At 40.1% G+C, this 17,454-nt stretch overlaps 1 protein-coding gene across 1 annotated transcript in view; it reads right to left on the reverse strand.

Annotated features, from left to right (window-relative positions):
* Positions 1–6,585, reverse strand: part of MCUR1 (mitochondrial calcium uniporter regulator 1) — a 21,906-nt gene extending 15,321 nt beyond the window's left edge. The window contains exon 1 of the mRNA XM_014307002.2: positions 6,425–6,585. Coding sequence (XP_014162477.2) covers positions 6,425–6,585 — 161 coding nt within the window. The remainder of the gene's footprint in view (positions 1–6,424) is intronic.
* Between the last annotated feature and the right edge of the window lie 10,869 nt (positions 6,586–17,454).

Genomic DNA, 17,454 nt, shown 5'->3' on the forward strand with positions numbered 1-17,454 from the left:
GCGGGGCGGGCTCGATGCGGTGGAGACGGACACTCCCCCGCTCAGAGAACCGTGAAATCGTGGGATCAGCGAGGCTGGAAGAGACCTTTGAGATCATCTAGTCTGAAGGGAATGAGGGGCTTGCCTTTACAAACAGGCTGGGGACCTGCTGGTAAATAAAGCTAGATACCGAGAGATAAAAGAAACAATGGGAAGGATTCCACTTATTGATAAATGGAATGAGAGATTTGTCTTTACAAACAAACTGTAGGTCTGCTGATGAATGAAATGGAATACTGAGAGATGAAAGAAACAGTGGGAAGAACCATAAATTCCCTAAGGAATTCCACTAATTGACACAAGGAAAAGACAAAGATGGGGGTGTCATTAGAAGGGGATCTTAGGCATTTTGGGGAACCTCTCAAGTATCTCAGCCAATGGGGAAAGAGAGAGGGAAATGTGGATGGTAAATTATGATAAAGGAGGCAGTGTCCTCCAAAAATTTGGGAGACCCCAGGGGAAATGCCCCATGACCTCTCCCTTTATTCGAATAAAGTAACAGGACTCCTCTGTCTCATTTTTGGACATAAACCTCTGGTGTTTGTGGATTAATTTTCCTGAAAAGTCCTACCGTCAGTGCTGCACTGCTGCTGTAACCCCTAAACCACTAAACCAGACAAACAATTTCAGACAGAACTTGTCACTCTGCAATGGGACTGAGATTTTGGGGCTTGAAGTTATTAACCAAGTAAAGCCTGGGATTGGGCAACTTGATGGGTCTGGAGCCTTAACAACTAAACAGGTGCTGTAAGCACTAGAGTGGGTCAGGCGTGCTGTTTGTTTGGTCCTGCCAAAAATACAGGTTTCTGGGAAATATGGTAAAATGCATTTTTTCCCTTATGTGCTATTTTAAAGACACATTACTTAATATTTGTAGGAAATTAACAGGAGAAGAAGTTGGTTTATCCCACTGCCATTTTCTCCAGGCAGCACTTACTTCAGAACAAGCTGATAGTTTTCCTGTTAGATACAAATTCACAGAAAAAAACATGTGGCACCTTTTCTTCTTCCTACTAGAATCAATGATTACAGCAAATCAGCATGAAGATGGCATCATTCAGGTGTGTCTATATACACACAAAGGTGGGTGACTTGCCAGGGCACATGGCAGTGTCACAGCAGCACAGCAGTTTCTCTGCCGCCGAGACTGCAGCAGGTCTTCAGCAGCGCCCTCTTCCAGCTGCTGTGGTGTTAAAGCAGAACAGTAGAAGCCCTTGGTGTTCCTACAAAACAAACTATAAATGTTACTTCTGCGTGACAGAGTGTACTGGTTCAGGGCAAATTTGAGAGAAAACCCCCAAAGGGGCTTCTTTAGAAAGCAGATTCAATCGGGCCCTCCCCCAGCAGGTTAGGGAAAAATTACCTTGTTGGAAAAAAGTGGAAAAAACTGTTCATTAACCAATAAAACCTAAACAATATTAAACAATTAAACCTCTTGCCACTCCAAAAGAGAGACAAACTCAGGAAAGTCCCCTTAGTGGGCTGTAGCTTGACTCAGTCTCTTATCAGTCCCTCCAGCGCTGGAAATGTTGCAGGCCAGGCCCAGCCTGGTGGGCCACAGGAGTGAGCTGCTGGTGCTCCTCTAGGTCTTCAGTCCAGAGCAGGTTTAAACAGGTCCAAAGAAAAGGAAAAAAAGTGCAGGGAACTTCTTTGCCCCAGCTAGCTAAAACTACCTAAAAGCCACGGAGAGCTCTGTCCAGCTGTCTGTCCATCTGCAGACAACACAGTCCAGGAGCAGGAATGTGGAGGAGTGAGTGCAGTATCTGAAAACAAACTGCGCGCTTCTTCTCTCCCCCCTTCACTCTCTGGAACAAGTCTTGAAGGTGCAAAACTTATTATTCAGCATAAACAGAACAGATGATTGGGGATAAAGGCATCATATAGTCAACCCAGGACACAGAGAGATATCATTATACTTGCAGGCTGCATGAACAGCCATGTCTTAAACCACTTGTACTGTTGATGGTCAGGGACATCAGAGGGCTGACTTGCACAGCCGTGTTTGTTTCCATTGTAAGTAAAAGCAGAAATATGCCTAATAAGTTCACTGCATCTGCTCGGTTGTTCCATGCATACTGCCTGGCAGTAGCACAGCACTGATTGCTGACATTTGTGAGTCTGCAGGCAATTGTCTTTTCATTCTATGGATGATTCAGAAACTGGTGCAGTGTATTTTCTTTGATGCTTTCTTCAATGGTTCCTTTCAAAGGCCTGCGCTTGTTACGGCAATTGAAAGGCAAAACTGTGACTGCTGAAGTATCTTCTTTTATATCATCTGCCAGTTTGCATTTTGCAGTTGTTTTTTGTGCCTGGACATGATGGCAGATAATGGGTATAAGAAGTGCTGTACAGATGGAGGCTCTTACTGCAACTGGAGCCAGCCTCTTCAGGGTCAGATGCACCCACACATGCTGGCTATCACACAGTGCCGCTTTTCATCTTCTCTCATGAAAGCAAAGTCACTACCACAAGCTACAGAGATCTCCTAGGGCAGATGACTTTGTGTCAGAGATCGACATTTTCGTTTTTTTCCTTTTCCAGTGTTATGTCACTAGGTGGAAGGAGGTGATTCTCTCCCTCTACTCAGCTCTTGTGGAACCCCACCTGGAGGGGTCCCCAATGGATAAAGGACATAGACCTGCCCGAGTTAGTCCAGAGTAAGGTCATGAACATGATCAGGGGGCTGGAGAACCTCTTCTATAGAAGAACAGACTGAAGGAATTGGGATTGTTCACCCCAAAGAAGAGAGGGCTCCAGGGAGAGCTTGTAGAACCTTCTAGTACCTAAAGGGAGCCCACAAGAAAGATGAGGAGACTCTAATTACAAGGGCATGTAGTGACAGGACAGGGGGGAATCACTTTAAACTTAAAAGAGAGTTGGTTTAGATTAGATATTAGTAAAAAATTCTTTACTCTGAGGGTGGTGAAACACTGGGATAGGTTGCCCAGAGAGGCCATGGATCCCCCATCCCTGGCAGTGCTCAAGGCCAGGTTGGATGGAGCTTTGAGCAGCCTGGAAGATGGAAGATGTTCCTGCCCATGGCCGGGGACTGGAACCAGATGCCTTCCAGCCTTTAAGGTACCTTCCAACCTTCCATGATTCTATGATTTCCACATCCTATTTTTGACCATTTTCTCCATGTTGGAGACTGTTGTGTACTACCAGCAGATAGATTCCCTGCATTCAGGAGGCACCTTCAGGAGGCTATAGTGGCTTCAGAGTTATCAGTTTTGGTAACTGAGCACTGGGGACTAATTTCTGCATGAAAAGTCAGAAATGGTGCAGTTGCAAGCCAGGAGAGTCAACAGGACAAAAAACTTTCTGCTATTTCATGATTGTGAGTTGCTTAATGCTTGACTTTGATCTATCCATTACCCCTTGATAGCCAATAGACTCTGCTTAAAGACTATAAAGAGGCAAATGCTTCGTGTCCTGAAAACTCATCCCTGCAGGCACACAGCATTCACTGCTCTATGGAGTTACAACCCCCTTGGTTGTAAAAGTGAGATCTGCAGAGAAAGAACAAGTGGTGAATGACCTTAGAAACTAGGGTAACAGAAATGGCAAAGCAATGCAAAGTGCAAAATAAGGACTAATTACAACATCTTCTGTACTTCTAGGTGAAAAAGGAGGGTAAAGTGAGCTCTGGGACATATTAGTTGACCCACCAATGTGCTGTAGCTTCAAGCAAAGCAAATGTAACCCCAAGGTGTATCAAGTTGGATATTTTCAGTGGTTCACATGGAAAGTTTCATTGACCCTTGAGTATAATGTAATTTCAAGTATGAAATACAGTTCTGGTAACTTCAGTAAAGATGAATCCAATTGAAACTGAGACCTTTGTGTAGACAGGATAATTGAGGGGAGCAAAGCATCCTCTCAGTCACAGGTGATTAAAAAGAAACTGGCTTGTTTAACTAAGCAAAACAAAGCTTGAGAGGGGTTCTTGTTTGCATCTGTAAGCAAAATGGATGAGTAAAAGTAAAAAAAAAAAAAAAAAAAAAAGAACTACTGTTTATGTGAAAGTACATTACTGGTAAAAGAACACTTGGTGTAAAGTGGCTGTAAATAAATGTAGATTGGAAATTAATAGGTTTTTGTTCAGCAGTACAGCTTGGGAAAATCTTCTCCACAGGAATCAGGAGGGATGAAAACCTGAAATAAATTCTTAGATGAGTGTGGTCCGCTTGTGAAAGGGATTTTACAATGCAATTCCCTATAATAGCAAGGGACTGGTTCCTGTACCCTTGCATTAATTCCCTGCCATTGAGGTTCTTCACTTTGCACCTCAAGCATCTGGGACTAGCCACTGTCAGAGACAGACTAATGAGCTAGAAGTACCACAAGTGCAATCCAAAATAGCACTAACTAGTACTGTTACTTACTTAAAATATTTTAACACAGTAATTGTATAGAGTTCGGAGTGATTAACAGCTGCCAGGGGTGATGAATGCCTCAAACCGGTCTTAATTCTAAATGGAAAAAGCTAAAAACCTCCCAGCACGGAAAAGAATGAGAGCCACCAGTGCATGAATGCTTTCCCACATTGAATGGAAGAAAAGGACTGTAACAGTTTTCGCATGAATATGCAAAAGATAAGGTGCATTTCGAGTAATTTCAGTGCTGTTATGTCAGGAATGAGCTGTGCTCCAGTGATTTTAAAGTGAAGGCAGCACCCAAAACACCGAAGGCAGAAAATAAGAAGATACTATTGTTTTCCTTACCTACAGCAGATAATAATTTTAAATGCTCAAAGTCTTCTCCGATTATTTTCAGAGGGATGCATAAGTGAAGTTCCTCTGTTATTTTGTTCTCTTTTTAGGGAAAAGCTGATGAGTTTGAGATTTCTCCCGTTATACTTGTTTATGCACACGAACACGTGTAGATGGCTTGTAAGGAAGAAAGGATCGCTGAGGAATGAAGCCAAAAGGATGCTACCCGTAGGTGGCAGCAGTAACTGCTGCTGGTGCTGCCTGTCAGTGCCGCTCCAATTCAGCCTTGGGACCCAGACGAGGTTTAAAACCAGCTGACCTGATCCTCTGAGTCGCTAAACAGCTACTCCAGAGATCTTAAAATGGGGTCATGCACTGAAGTCCTTGCAGAAACCACCAGCAGAGTGTATCTCCCCGGAAGCTAGTTCAATTGCCAGAAATAACCCTGCTGTGATTTCTTGAAGGGAGGAGGTATAATATTTATTCAAGTGCTATGGTTGACAGCAGTAAGAAATGGCATTTATATTAGAATATTAAATCCTGCTATATTCTCATCAGATGTGTTTTTCCTGTAGAATGAACAGATAAATACCATCTGTGTTTAAAGCTATCAAAACTGAGTGCCATTACAATGGAGGACAATTTGGACCAATATCCCTTCCTGCTAACCCAAGAATTACCTTGTGTACAAAATATTTATGCATTCACCACCTTTGAATAAAGGCAGGAGGAATTGTTGTCATGATATAGAGGGGCAGCAGCAGCTGCTTCTGAGTGCTGTGTGCAGGAAGACAGAAGTAAGGGATGCTATTATCCATAGGGGTTTCTTATTTTTATCTTTACATGCTGGGAATCATATAAGTTGCAAATAAGAATTTCATGTCTCCACAACCCTGGACTTACTTCTTTCCTAAAGGAGTCCTGCAGTGGGATTGCCTGGCAGGATTTTCTGCGCTGCATTTTAATTGCTCCTCAGAGATCTGGTTCATTCTTGCAGATTTGAAAAAAATATATGATTTCCAGGCAAGTGAAAAGCAAAGGAGTAGATTGGAATTTGGGGCTCATCTCTACTGGTGGAACCTTTCCTCCCTAGGGATTATTGTGTGTTGACTTTTTAACTTTCTGGAAATGCATCTATTATTTACAGTTTTTCCCAGGTATCTCAGGCAGGGCAGTGCAAATATACAAGACAAAGTCAGCAGCCTATGTGTGCTTTTTAAGAAGGACATGATATGCTGTGAAGAGAATTAGGATCAGGAGCCCTGTGATGGTGTGTGCAAGGATGCATGAGAAATCTGGGTGTGCTGCCAGCAGTTTTAAAGTTTTACCACTGTCATATGAGGACAGCAATACTGTAGTGGCCTCTGGTGTAGCAGGCATTGTGTGCAGTGCAGAAAGTATGGATTTGAGGGAAGATTTTAAGGAGGAGGCAGAAAAGAGGCTTTGTGGTGAAGTCCAGAGCTGTCTTCAGGTGTGAATGTGCAAAAGAAATATTACAAGAGATAGTAGTAGGTAAAAATGTCTGTAGAGGGGACAGACATGAAGTGGTGAAAGGAGGACAGATGAGATGAGGCACCCTGCGCAATGTGGAATTTCAGCAGCCAGGCGGCCGCTCCGGGCCACAGGCCCCGAAATACCAACGGTGGCCCTTTTCCCTGGCAAACAAAACTCACCAGTTCAGGTTCCTAATGGCAGATTGCAGGAGCCACTTGGCACTGTCAAACCAGCCTGAGCTGGCGCTGGTGCCAGCTTGGGTCCATGAGGCACCCTGCGCAATGCGGAATTTCAGCAGCCAGCTGGCCACTCCAGGCCACAGGCCCCCAAACACCAACATCAGCCCTTTCCCCTGGCAAACAAAACTCACCAGCCCAGGTTCCTGATGCCAGATTGTGTGAGCCACTTGGCACTGTCAAACCAGCCCAAGATGGAACTGGCGCCAGCATGGTTTGAAAGACAGGCTGAGAATATGTTGAGATTATACGACAGACCCAGAGCTGAAGCTGTGTCAGCTCTGTGTGATGCAGCTGGGAGAACAATGGGGAAAGACACCAAAGGGGGCTGGAGGAATCTGAATATGGGCCGGGGCAGTGATGGTAGCAGTGACATTTTGTACTGGGCTGAGGGGCTAAAATGGATGTCAGGCAAGATTTGACATCTTGCCTGACACATAAAGAAGGGAAGAGGCAGATGTAGGGAAGGGAAATGGAGGTGAAAAGTGGACAGCTGTTACGTGCTTTTCATTATTTTGTGAGACAGTTAAGCAGTGAATCAATTATGATACCAAGCAATTGTGTAGATAATGAGTTAAGCAATGAGGCAGTTATACAGCAAATCATTTCTGATATTAAATAAAAATGGGGAGAATCAACAGCAATATGAATCAATTATGCAAAGAACTATTACCGAAGTCAGTCGGTTAAGAAGAGAAACAGTTATATAGTGAGACAATGAATGAATTAATTATCAAGTGGGACCATAATGCTGAGAATTAATTATGAAGAATCTTCCTTTGTGATAAGGGGCATCTCTGAGGCAGCTTCATGCACAGAAAAAAATCCAAAATAAAATCATAAAAACAGGTGCAAAACTAATGAAGACGCAAGTCCTGCACCAGTTGTCAGACCCTTTGTGACATCCTCTCTTCTGTCTCTTTGGGCTAGACTAACCCATGTTGCAGTAGGTTCTGAAGCCATTGCAGAGGCAGAGCAGAGGGAGCCTGTTTCTCCACCAAGCCTCCCTTCACTGGGAACGTGGACATGAGATAAAGGAAGTTCAGAGATGACTCTGGCTCTGACAGGTATAAGGAGCTCATGGTCTCTGGATTCATCTAAGCAGCACAGAGAGACTCAGGGTTCTTCATGGTACCCAGATTACTCAGGGTCAAACTGTACTTTCTACCAAAGAGACTGAAAGCTGGATTCTCCTCTACCTTACATTGGTTTCCACCTCTAAAAAATAGGTGTCAACCATCAGCAGAGAACTGTTTCCATTTTGGCAGTTGTCTTTGCAGTTACAGCTGGATGAAAAACAACAAACCTTTTGGATACTATTCTCCCTGATAGTGTCAAGTGTAGGGATTTTGTTTCAACAGACATCTGTCTTACTTTAAACAGATAAAAATACAAGGCAGACCCTAAGGTGGCGGAAAACAAATTTCCAAGTCTTCATTCCTGTGGTGTCAATAGACAGGGGACACGATATGCCGTATCATTTTATCTTTAAGAAAAAAAAAAACCAAACAAATAAACAAATAAACAAAAAAACCCCCACCTCAGCTAAATAAACTAAACCCCAAAAACCCTGCAAGAGAGAAAGGATTCTGTAAAATCTATGAGAGAACAATGTGTTTTACCAGTTAAGCACTCAAACCCTTTACCTAGACGACACTTCCATCCTGTGATAGATTGGCTTGACTTCTGGATCCAGCTAAGAAGAAATGCTATACTAGATTCTTCCAACTATTATCTGTTCCAAGTCTAGCTGGATTCTTAAGATGGCTGGCAAAAAGCCACTCTTGCTGCTCCTGTTCCCCTGCCCCACTGAGGTTAGGGTTGCTATTTCTCACTACAGCTCAGAAGTGCAATAGTGAAGAGGTCTGTCTGTCTATAGGTAACCAAACCTATAGCCTCCCCTTTGGCCAATGCTGCAGTGCAAGCACATAATATTCATATCTAAAACATATTTTTCACACAAAAAATATATAGGTTCAATTGAAGCAATTATTGTTTTTTCCAACAGGGTTTAATGTTATATTTGTTGCTAAGAGAGATAAGTTATATGGTATGTTCTGATGATAATAATATAAACATGATAATAACTATTAATTTGTTTTTAGCAAAAGTATTGTGAAACTAGTAACCGAAACTTCTTAATACATTAGCCAATACTGTTAAAAAGCATAATAAAGAAATATGTGAAATAGAAAAATATGACATAAAAGTAAGTTTAAAGGAAAGTGGTATCTGCTGAAGCAGAAGTAGACAGATGTGGTTGGATATGATGCCACCCTATTTCTGTTCGGCCATGTTAAAAATGCTGTAAACTTCTATTTTCCTCTGAATTAGATTATGTTAGCTTCGGCTCTTGGTAGTTGCTCCTATCTGTGACTTTCTGTCATGATTTTGGAGCAGCACATCAGAATCAAATCTTGCACCTGCAATTGGTATTAATTGCACAGGATTATCTCTTAAGGTGATATGACAAGACCTTTATGCTGAGGGTCAGGGCTGCTGAAATTAGCGCTGCTTTTCTAAGCACCCATCCATGCAACTGGGCACTATGCAGGTACAGTATACACATGAATATAAATTTTTTTCTGTGTGGAAAGTATGCAGAAATTATAAAGGCAAGAGATGCAATTTCAGCTGCATTAGTCTGCTGCTTGTACTATTTCATTATTTTGGAGGAATGAGCTAGGGCAAAGCTGCCAGTTACAACTAAACATTTCCTCTTTTTCTTCTTTAAGGTATGAAAACTGGAATCAATACTAATCAGTTATTCACACAGATGCTTTTTGTTGGTCTTTGCATCTACATATGGAATTTTCATTGGGTCTCTAGGTTTTTTTTAAGGTTCCTGCAGACTTTTCCTCATTTTAATTTCAGCTAGAAACTCAGTTTTCAGGAGCAGGGCAAACCTGGGGCATGCTCTGTGCAAAATTGCTCAAACTGGGCATTTGCTTTCAAAATAGGCTTTCAACACCATTAGTTTGTTTCTTTCACTGCCACTTTCTTTCCAAACATCTCTATCCTAGAATTATCTTCGGTTAGAACTATGGAGTTTGTTTGGCTGTATTTAATCTCATGTTATGGGTTTAATGCTATGTTAGTGTTAAACCTTCTTTGTTTCTTGTGCCAAATTATGTTTTAAGGTGCTTAAAACTGAAAATTATGTATACATCTCAAGACAAAGATGCCAAAATCCTGAATGTCTGCCATCAGTCTGAGTTACAGTGATGACTGACGTTTTAGGTAACAGTGTTGTTCTTTGGCAACACTGATCAGTGTTCAAGGAGTTTTAAAGGTGTGGATAGAGGGTGGAAATTTTGCCAACATTAATCAGAAGAAAATCTCATGATCTTGTTTACAAAAACATGGACAAAGGGGAACAAGCCACATTATTTCCTTTGATTTAACTCCTGAGTGGGGTTTTTTATCCTTTGACAACAAGCAATACCTTTGGCTGTAGTTGCCCTTTAGGAAGTTGCTTCTCTTAACTTTGACCTGCTTCCTAGCAGCCTCCAGTATTTACAGATGTCTTTAGTACATCTAGACTAGAGGCTGCCTGTGGACCCAAGCTCTGTGGTTGATGATTATTAATGTACTGCAAGATACTGTTAAATGTACTCTCTTGTTGGCTGATGATTCTTTTTGCCTCCATGGAAAAATGCAAACTCTGTAGTCCAGAGAGGAAGAGTTTCTCTTTTGTGTAATATTCCATAGGAATGGTTGATTGACTGAACTGGTTATAGAAGCATTTTCTGGACAACTGCAATGTTTCAATTCAGAAAACTTTAGCTTCTAGGCAGATGCCTGTTAACTGACACTGAAGACCCATAAAGACACGGCCAACTCAATGCCCTCAAGGACATGTAATCAAACTCCTTCTGAGCCTGGAAGCATTGTTTGTTTAGGGGTGACCAGTGACTCTACAAACTCTGAGAAACGCCAGCGAGGTCCATGATGTATTTCCTGAAATGTGAGTTGCCTTTGTAGAAGTCACACAGACTTGGTGGGGGCTCAGAGAAGACAGTCTGTGCAAGGAATGGTGCATAGGCGAGACAGATGCAAGCATGAGTTACTTAAAATACCCTAGATATTATCTAATGCTTTGTTTCTTCTAATCATGGCTAAAATATGAGACCTGGTCATAGACTCCCTGGGGAGGTGACATAAATGACAGAAAGTGACTGTGTGTCTGGGCTGAGACTGGTTGCTCTACAGAGCACTGTAGACTCATCTAAAAATAGGGAATGTTCCCCTCTACAGCTGACATGAAGAGTGATCTCTGCTGGGGTGCACTTGGAGTGACTCACGGGAGGACTAAGATACAATTAGCTTTATAACTACAAAAATTGCATAAAATAAATGCCCGTGTGTTTGTAAAAAAACATTAAAATGTCAACATTGCATAAAATAAATGCCCGTGTGTTTGTAAAAAAACATTAAAATGTCAACATCACCTAAAGGTTTCCAAAAATAAATATTGTGAGGCCAAAAGACCTGGAAGAAGACGTCTTTAACTTGTGATAGATAACTGCTTAACTATTCAGAAAGAGAAAGGAAATTACCAACTAAGAGTGAACCCCCATTTCTTTAGGATTCTGCTAGATTCCTTTTAAAATAAAATGCAGATCACTCAAAAAATAAAACTTCACTCCCTAACTGCAAGGTATTATGAATTAATACTGTGGCTGAAGGAAGTAACATGTTTCCTTTCATTACTAATAGTCTAGGTTATAACATTTTGTAGCATTTCCAGATGAAAGAAAGCAGTCCAATGAAAGATTTTGCATCAGTAAGGTCATTTGGGGACATAACTGCTTGAAACATTTTTGGCAACATGTGAAAAGAGATTACAGTTCTGAGTGCCTAGTTGTTTTGAGATAGATCTTGCTTGTGTAGAAACTTTTCTACTCTGCGCTTAAGTGTCAAATTTCATCACATTAAAAAAGAGTCCACATCGTAACAGATGGCAAAAATGCCATTGAATAATTTTTAATAATAGCAGAAAGCTGATTGCTTGTCAGCAGAAAATACCTTTTCCAGAATTGGCAGAAACCCTACAGAATATCCATGTTGTTGGTTTAAGCTGGTTGATTTTGTAAAAATCTGACAAAAATAGTCTTTGAATTCATCTAAATACATTTAGGTAAGGCACAGTTGCTGAAATGAGTACCTAATTGATGTGAAATGCTGCTGGAGTGCCAAAATGAAAAAACAGATTTTAAAAAGATGAAATTACTTCAGTTATGACTTGGCCATCTGAAAAAGCAAGGTGCTCTGGCTTTTGGAAGAGCTTTTTATGAGTTTATACACACAGAAGACTTTCATTTCACATCTTTTCATTGACAGTATTATGTAGATATGTACTCTGCCTGCTAAACACTAATGAATATCCTTTTTGGAACTGCTGTGAGAAATGGAAATATTATTATAATTTCTGTATTGCAGAGGTAAAGCCCCTAAATTATTGTTGCTGACTTTTTATTCATATATTTTCATCCACAAGGAAAAGCCCCTACAATTCAGTAGGATAAGTAGAAACACATTATACATTTAAGTTATCTTGGTATTGTTAAGGTTACTGTGAATGTCTGAAAAAGTTTGACATTTTTTGCTTTATATGCTTTTCTCCTGAAGGAATATTAAATGATGTGTGTGCATTTTTTAACAAAACAAGGTTAAAAGTTACTTTATATTTTAAAAAATGGAATTTATGTTTAAAACAAAGAAAGCCTAAATACTGCTCCTAAGGTAGATCACTCAATTGGCAGTGCCTGACAAAACTTGTTGGCCCAAATGACTAAATGATTACATCTTTCCAGATTACAATGCTGTGTTCACAATATTAGCCAGCAGGTGATTTAAAACTTTCAGCAGAACTATTTCCATGAAGTATTTAGATTTTTTTGTATAACTCTAGTTCAAATAAACAATTTAAATGCAACAGAAGCTGATAGCCATAATTTCTGTCTTAGGAGATACCCTAACATAGTAAGGACCCAGCATTTTTTCTTATATCTTTACTTCCCTACAGCTGTTGATGGGAAAATTATGTCAATATTTTCTATCCACTGTGAGTCTTGTTCTTATTTTGATATAATATTGAAGACATGGATAGCTGGAAGAATAGATGCAATTTCTCGACTGATAGAAACACAGAAAATCAGGGGAATCTCACACACACTGATGCCACCCATCTTTGCTGTGTCAAGAAAGTCACTTGAATTCTGAAGGCCTTCCATGGAGTTTACATCTGGCCTTTAGGCTCCAGAACTCATTAAGGTCTCAAACTCTGGAAGACATCTTATCTGTTGACTCTATGGGTTAAGTATAAAGACCCTCATTTTTCCCTGAACAGGACTGTGCTTGGGGAAGAATCTCACTGATACAGAAATGTGATTCCAGCTTTTCATTTGCCAAGTGTATTTTTAACTATTTATTTTTGAGTGGCTGCTCTGCACTTTGCTTTAGTGATATTTTTATAAAGATAATTTGTAGCTGTGTAAAAGGTGCTGAGGATGCACTTCCAGAACCCTTTTGTACATATGCAAAAATAATGAATAAATAAATAAATGCTCCTTTCACATGACCTCATCAAGAGCAAAGCCAAATTCTCGCACCAGAAAGCCAGCTGAGCAGAATTTTCCAAGTGCCTGTATTACAACATTATTTCTATTCCCATTACATCTCAGGGCCCTAGTCGCAGACTGGGACATTGCAATGCTAAGTGCCACACCAAAATGAAAAGGATGTCTTTGTTCCAAGGGGCTTTTATAACAGCAGTGGTTGAAACAGAGCAATGTCTGTCAGTAAGACCCAGGAACATTTCTCTGAGTGTGGAAGTGTGTGTGTCAGCAGTTTCTTTTTACGTCGGCTTGAGGACAGATGGGGTAGGTGTGATGACATCTGAAGTTCCATTTCAGATGCCGTGTAAAAACTCATATGGAAAAGCTTCAAAAGAAGCAAGCTGTACACTTGCTGTACTTTGAAGAGGTAAGTTAAAAACCAAATGCTAATCAGCCAGCTATGCAGAGATGAAGTGGGGACAGTCAGCTCAGGTTTTCAAGTCAGCATTGCTGAGGCATTTTGCTTATATACACACTTGTGATCGTGTTTTCTATGTCTACAACCATCTGAAATTTTGCATAGCTGCAGACTGAACATCTGCATAAATCTGAATGAAAGATTTAAAAAACAAATAAGAAGATTATGTAGCAAAACCACATCTTTGTTGCAGCATTTTGGAGCTCAGACACAAAAAATCAGACACATTATATGAAACTAACAATATAAAATTGTGTTTTCAATACATATAACCCATCTGGACATTAACTTTTATCACCTTTATCTTCAGGATTGAACTGAAGGCAGCACACTACTAGGAGCAAGGAAATCATTATGAATTGTTAGGTTAGTACTGAAGACACCACATAGTTCCAGTAAATGGACAGTGAGGACATATATTTGTGCAGGTAAAGGCAAGCAGACTAATCTCTCAAATCCCATGGTTGTGGTTGTCCCAAGGAGCCCCAAAGTTTCACTAGCCTGAAAGTGACAGCTGTGCTTTCATTGAGAGAAAAGGATTTTAGCTCTTGAATCCCTGTGTCAACTGACCAGTCCCCAAATTTGCAGGAGTGCAGGAGACTTCAGGGCTCAAAACACTGAACTTTTCTTCATGCAGTCATGCCATGGCCATTTCTGCATCTCAGGTCTTTTGTGATACCCTTCCAGCCTGTGACTGTGCCCTGTCACATGCCCTTCTTGTGTATGCACATGAAGTTAGAGAAATGCACATGACCTGAGGCTGCATGGGAGGAAAGCAAGCACATTTCTTCTTTATCAAATGGAAAAAAGAATCTCTTATAAGGTGATTTTACATAGTGATTTTCCTTCAGCAAGAAGCACACATTGTTGAAATTACACAGACACATGTCCTGATTTCATTTCCTTAGACTTCGGGGGAGTAACATTAACAGAGCGGCAGAGAAATCAGTCTGGGATCTGGGAAACTTGAGAGTAGGGAAGAATTAGAAAGGGAAATGCAGCTTTAAATGGCTTCCTCTTCATTACTAGTACCTAGAGTCCCAAGGGACATTGGGCCCCATTTCCAGAAAGTACAACTAAATGCAAGACAGTTTACACAAAATGTCAATTTTTACCTGATTGGGTAAAATGGAAATATTTTTGGATTGACCAGAATGAGAGTGTTTTTGTTCAACTGAACCGAAGTATTTCATACTAGATCAGAGGAGAACATATCTGGGCTGCCAATACTGATGTTCTGCATCACCTAGTTTATCTCTAGATCAGGATCTTTGACTAGAATAAACCCTGGTACTATACTGTAATGTATATGTAGACTGCATCAGCCCTGACAAGTTTGTTAGCTGGAGTGTGTTTGGAGGGAAGGGGACAAGGGGAAGGAGACCCTTGGGCAGTCCAGCTGGGCACTGTTCCATTTGGGGAGTGTTGAAACTTTTCAGTGAAATTAAAATGCAGCTGGAATTGGCTTTTTGAATGCTAGAAGTGCAGCTGGGAAGTAACTGGTGGGTTAAAACTGCAGATGAAAAGCCGTGGGCACTTGCATCAATTAAGCAGTCTGGAGTCTTTCAGAGAATGAGCAAATAACCACACATTTTAAATACAGAGAAAATATCAGGCAAATATATCTCTGCAGCTTTTTCCTGGCACTTCATTTCATCAACCAGCTAGTAATACTAGTGTTCATACCCTATATATAAATTTTCCCAATGTTTTTTCTTTAAAAATAGGTAATTTGAAAAAATTATGGTTGAAATTAATAACTCACAAGCCAACATCAGCAGGCCCCTATTTCAGGGTGTCAATTAGATGGCTACCTTTGCACTGCTGGATGGCTGACAATACAAAGTTAAATTATTACAATATGCAGTTAAAATCACTACTGGCCTCCTTTGCTTCTTCCTCCATTAGTTTCTATTGTCTTTAACATAAGCCCTGGTAATTCTTCCACTGATTTGAATAAATAATAATTACAGTTCAGTAATCCTTGTTATAGCATTGCCTAATTAGTCTCTGTAGCTTTAAGGTTTAAATAATGAAGATAGAAATGAATTAAATATAGGATAAACAAAACCCTCACACGAAACATCTTTCTCTCCAACATCATAGAAATGTTTCTCAAGGAACTATGGAAAAAAATTTGAAAAGCATTTCAACTCATTTTCCTGGACAACTACCAACTCTTAATTTGTCGACATTTTTATTTTTCTCTTTCAGGTCTCAGGTAGAAGATGGACCATGTCTTGATATGTAGGTAACATTTTTATCTTTAAGTAATCTTCTCCTAGGAATGATGCTGCATGCACAAAACACCCAACATCCAACAGACCAAACTAAACTCTTCTATGAGTGTATTAAAGCCTATGGAGTTACACACAAACAAATTTAGCCCAATGAAGTATTCTGAAGAACAGAACAAAGCCTATCAGACTACATACAACAAAGTAGAATACCAGAGCTGCACAGTTGGACAATTTAATTCTATTTTCCTTTGGGCTTGAAAGCTTCTCGCTTGCTAGTTTCTGTTCTGCATAGCTTTTTATACGACAGCCATCACCACAAGGTCTGAATACCTTCCAATAATGCATTAAATAGTGTGACTAACATCTGGTCCAAGTTTGTTTTCTTATCTTCTCTAATGCTCTGGGAAGTTCTGTTTATAATGAATAATTATCATGAGGAAAGGCATTTGTCCCTTAAGAAACTAAAGAAGAGAAGCAGCATTTTTTACACAGATAATCAAATATTTAGGGGAAAGCACATTTCTTTTCTACAATTCAGAAATACAACCTTATATGTTTAAAAAGTACTTTCCACAAATGTCTCAGGAAGAACACTTTGCAACACTAATGCATTCCTAATGCCATCTGTACACAGAATTATGTCAAGGCAAAATCTTGGGAGAAGAAGCTGCATTGTCAAATTAGTAGGAATCAAAGTGGCTCACATCCTTGTGGAAGATGCTTGGCTATTTCAGAGAGATCAGAGCAGGAGGGGAGAGTTTAAGGCTTGGATCATGGCTGATCCAAGGCCAGCTGGAGTAGACAGTAGGAGTCTCCACATGGCTCCTCTTTCTCCAGAATGGGAAGGAGTTGAGTAAAACGTTCACGCAAATGAAATCAGAAATAAAGAAGAACTTGGGATTTGAGCAATCCCCTTATGAATGAGCAGTGTACTTTGCTCATGACACAAAAAGAAATCTCAAAAAAAAGAAAAAGAAAGATGAAGAAATGATCAGAGAGAGCAGAAATACCGTGTTGCACAAAGTGGCTGAAAGCCCTGCGTGAATTCAAACCCCAGGCTCAGTTCTTTTGATACATCTAACAGATAAATCAGGCTGTTGTTTGATCATCTACATTTGAATCTTATACTTCAAATTCAGATGAATCTTAGCAAGCTTAGGAGTCGTTACTCCCTAATTTGAATTCAATTGAGTAACATCTGTGCTGAGAAGCTAATTGCACAGATTTTTCAGTGGTCTTTATGTGAAGTATTTCCTCTTATCCATTTAAGAAATGAAGCTTTTGTTAGCTCTGCTGATAACCATGGTTCAAATTCATGCCTATCATTAGCATCTTCTTTCTGTTTGTTGTTGTTTTTCCATCAGGTGTTTATGTGAGTTTGATTCCATCTTCTTGCACAGTAATGCAAGATAACAACCCCAGTTTCTGTTCCAGCTCTTTCATCACATACTGCCTCTCCCTGCAGTGTAGGTGCTCCTGCAAGTCCTAGCTCTGTTTTTGCAGAAGTTTCTGTTGACTTTGGATTCTCTGTGATACAATTTTTTACAGTAAGATTTTTTAAAAAACAGTAATTAAAAATTACTGTTAAAAATTAAAAATTTTAAAAAACAGTAAGATTTTTAAAAAAACTTCAGGTAGAGCTGGGAATCTGAACTTCAAGATGAAGTTGCCTCCAAAATAATCCATTTTGAAAGA

The sequence above is a fragment of the Geospiza fortis genome, unplaced genomic scaffold, assembly GCF_000277835.1.
Source record: "Geospiza fortis unplaced genomic scaffold, GeoFor_1.0 scaffold104, whole genome shotgun sequence".
NCBI classification, from domain to species: domain Eukaryota; kingdom Metazoa; phylum Chordata; class Aves; order Passeriformes; family Thraupidae; genus Geospiza; species Geospiza fortis.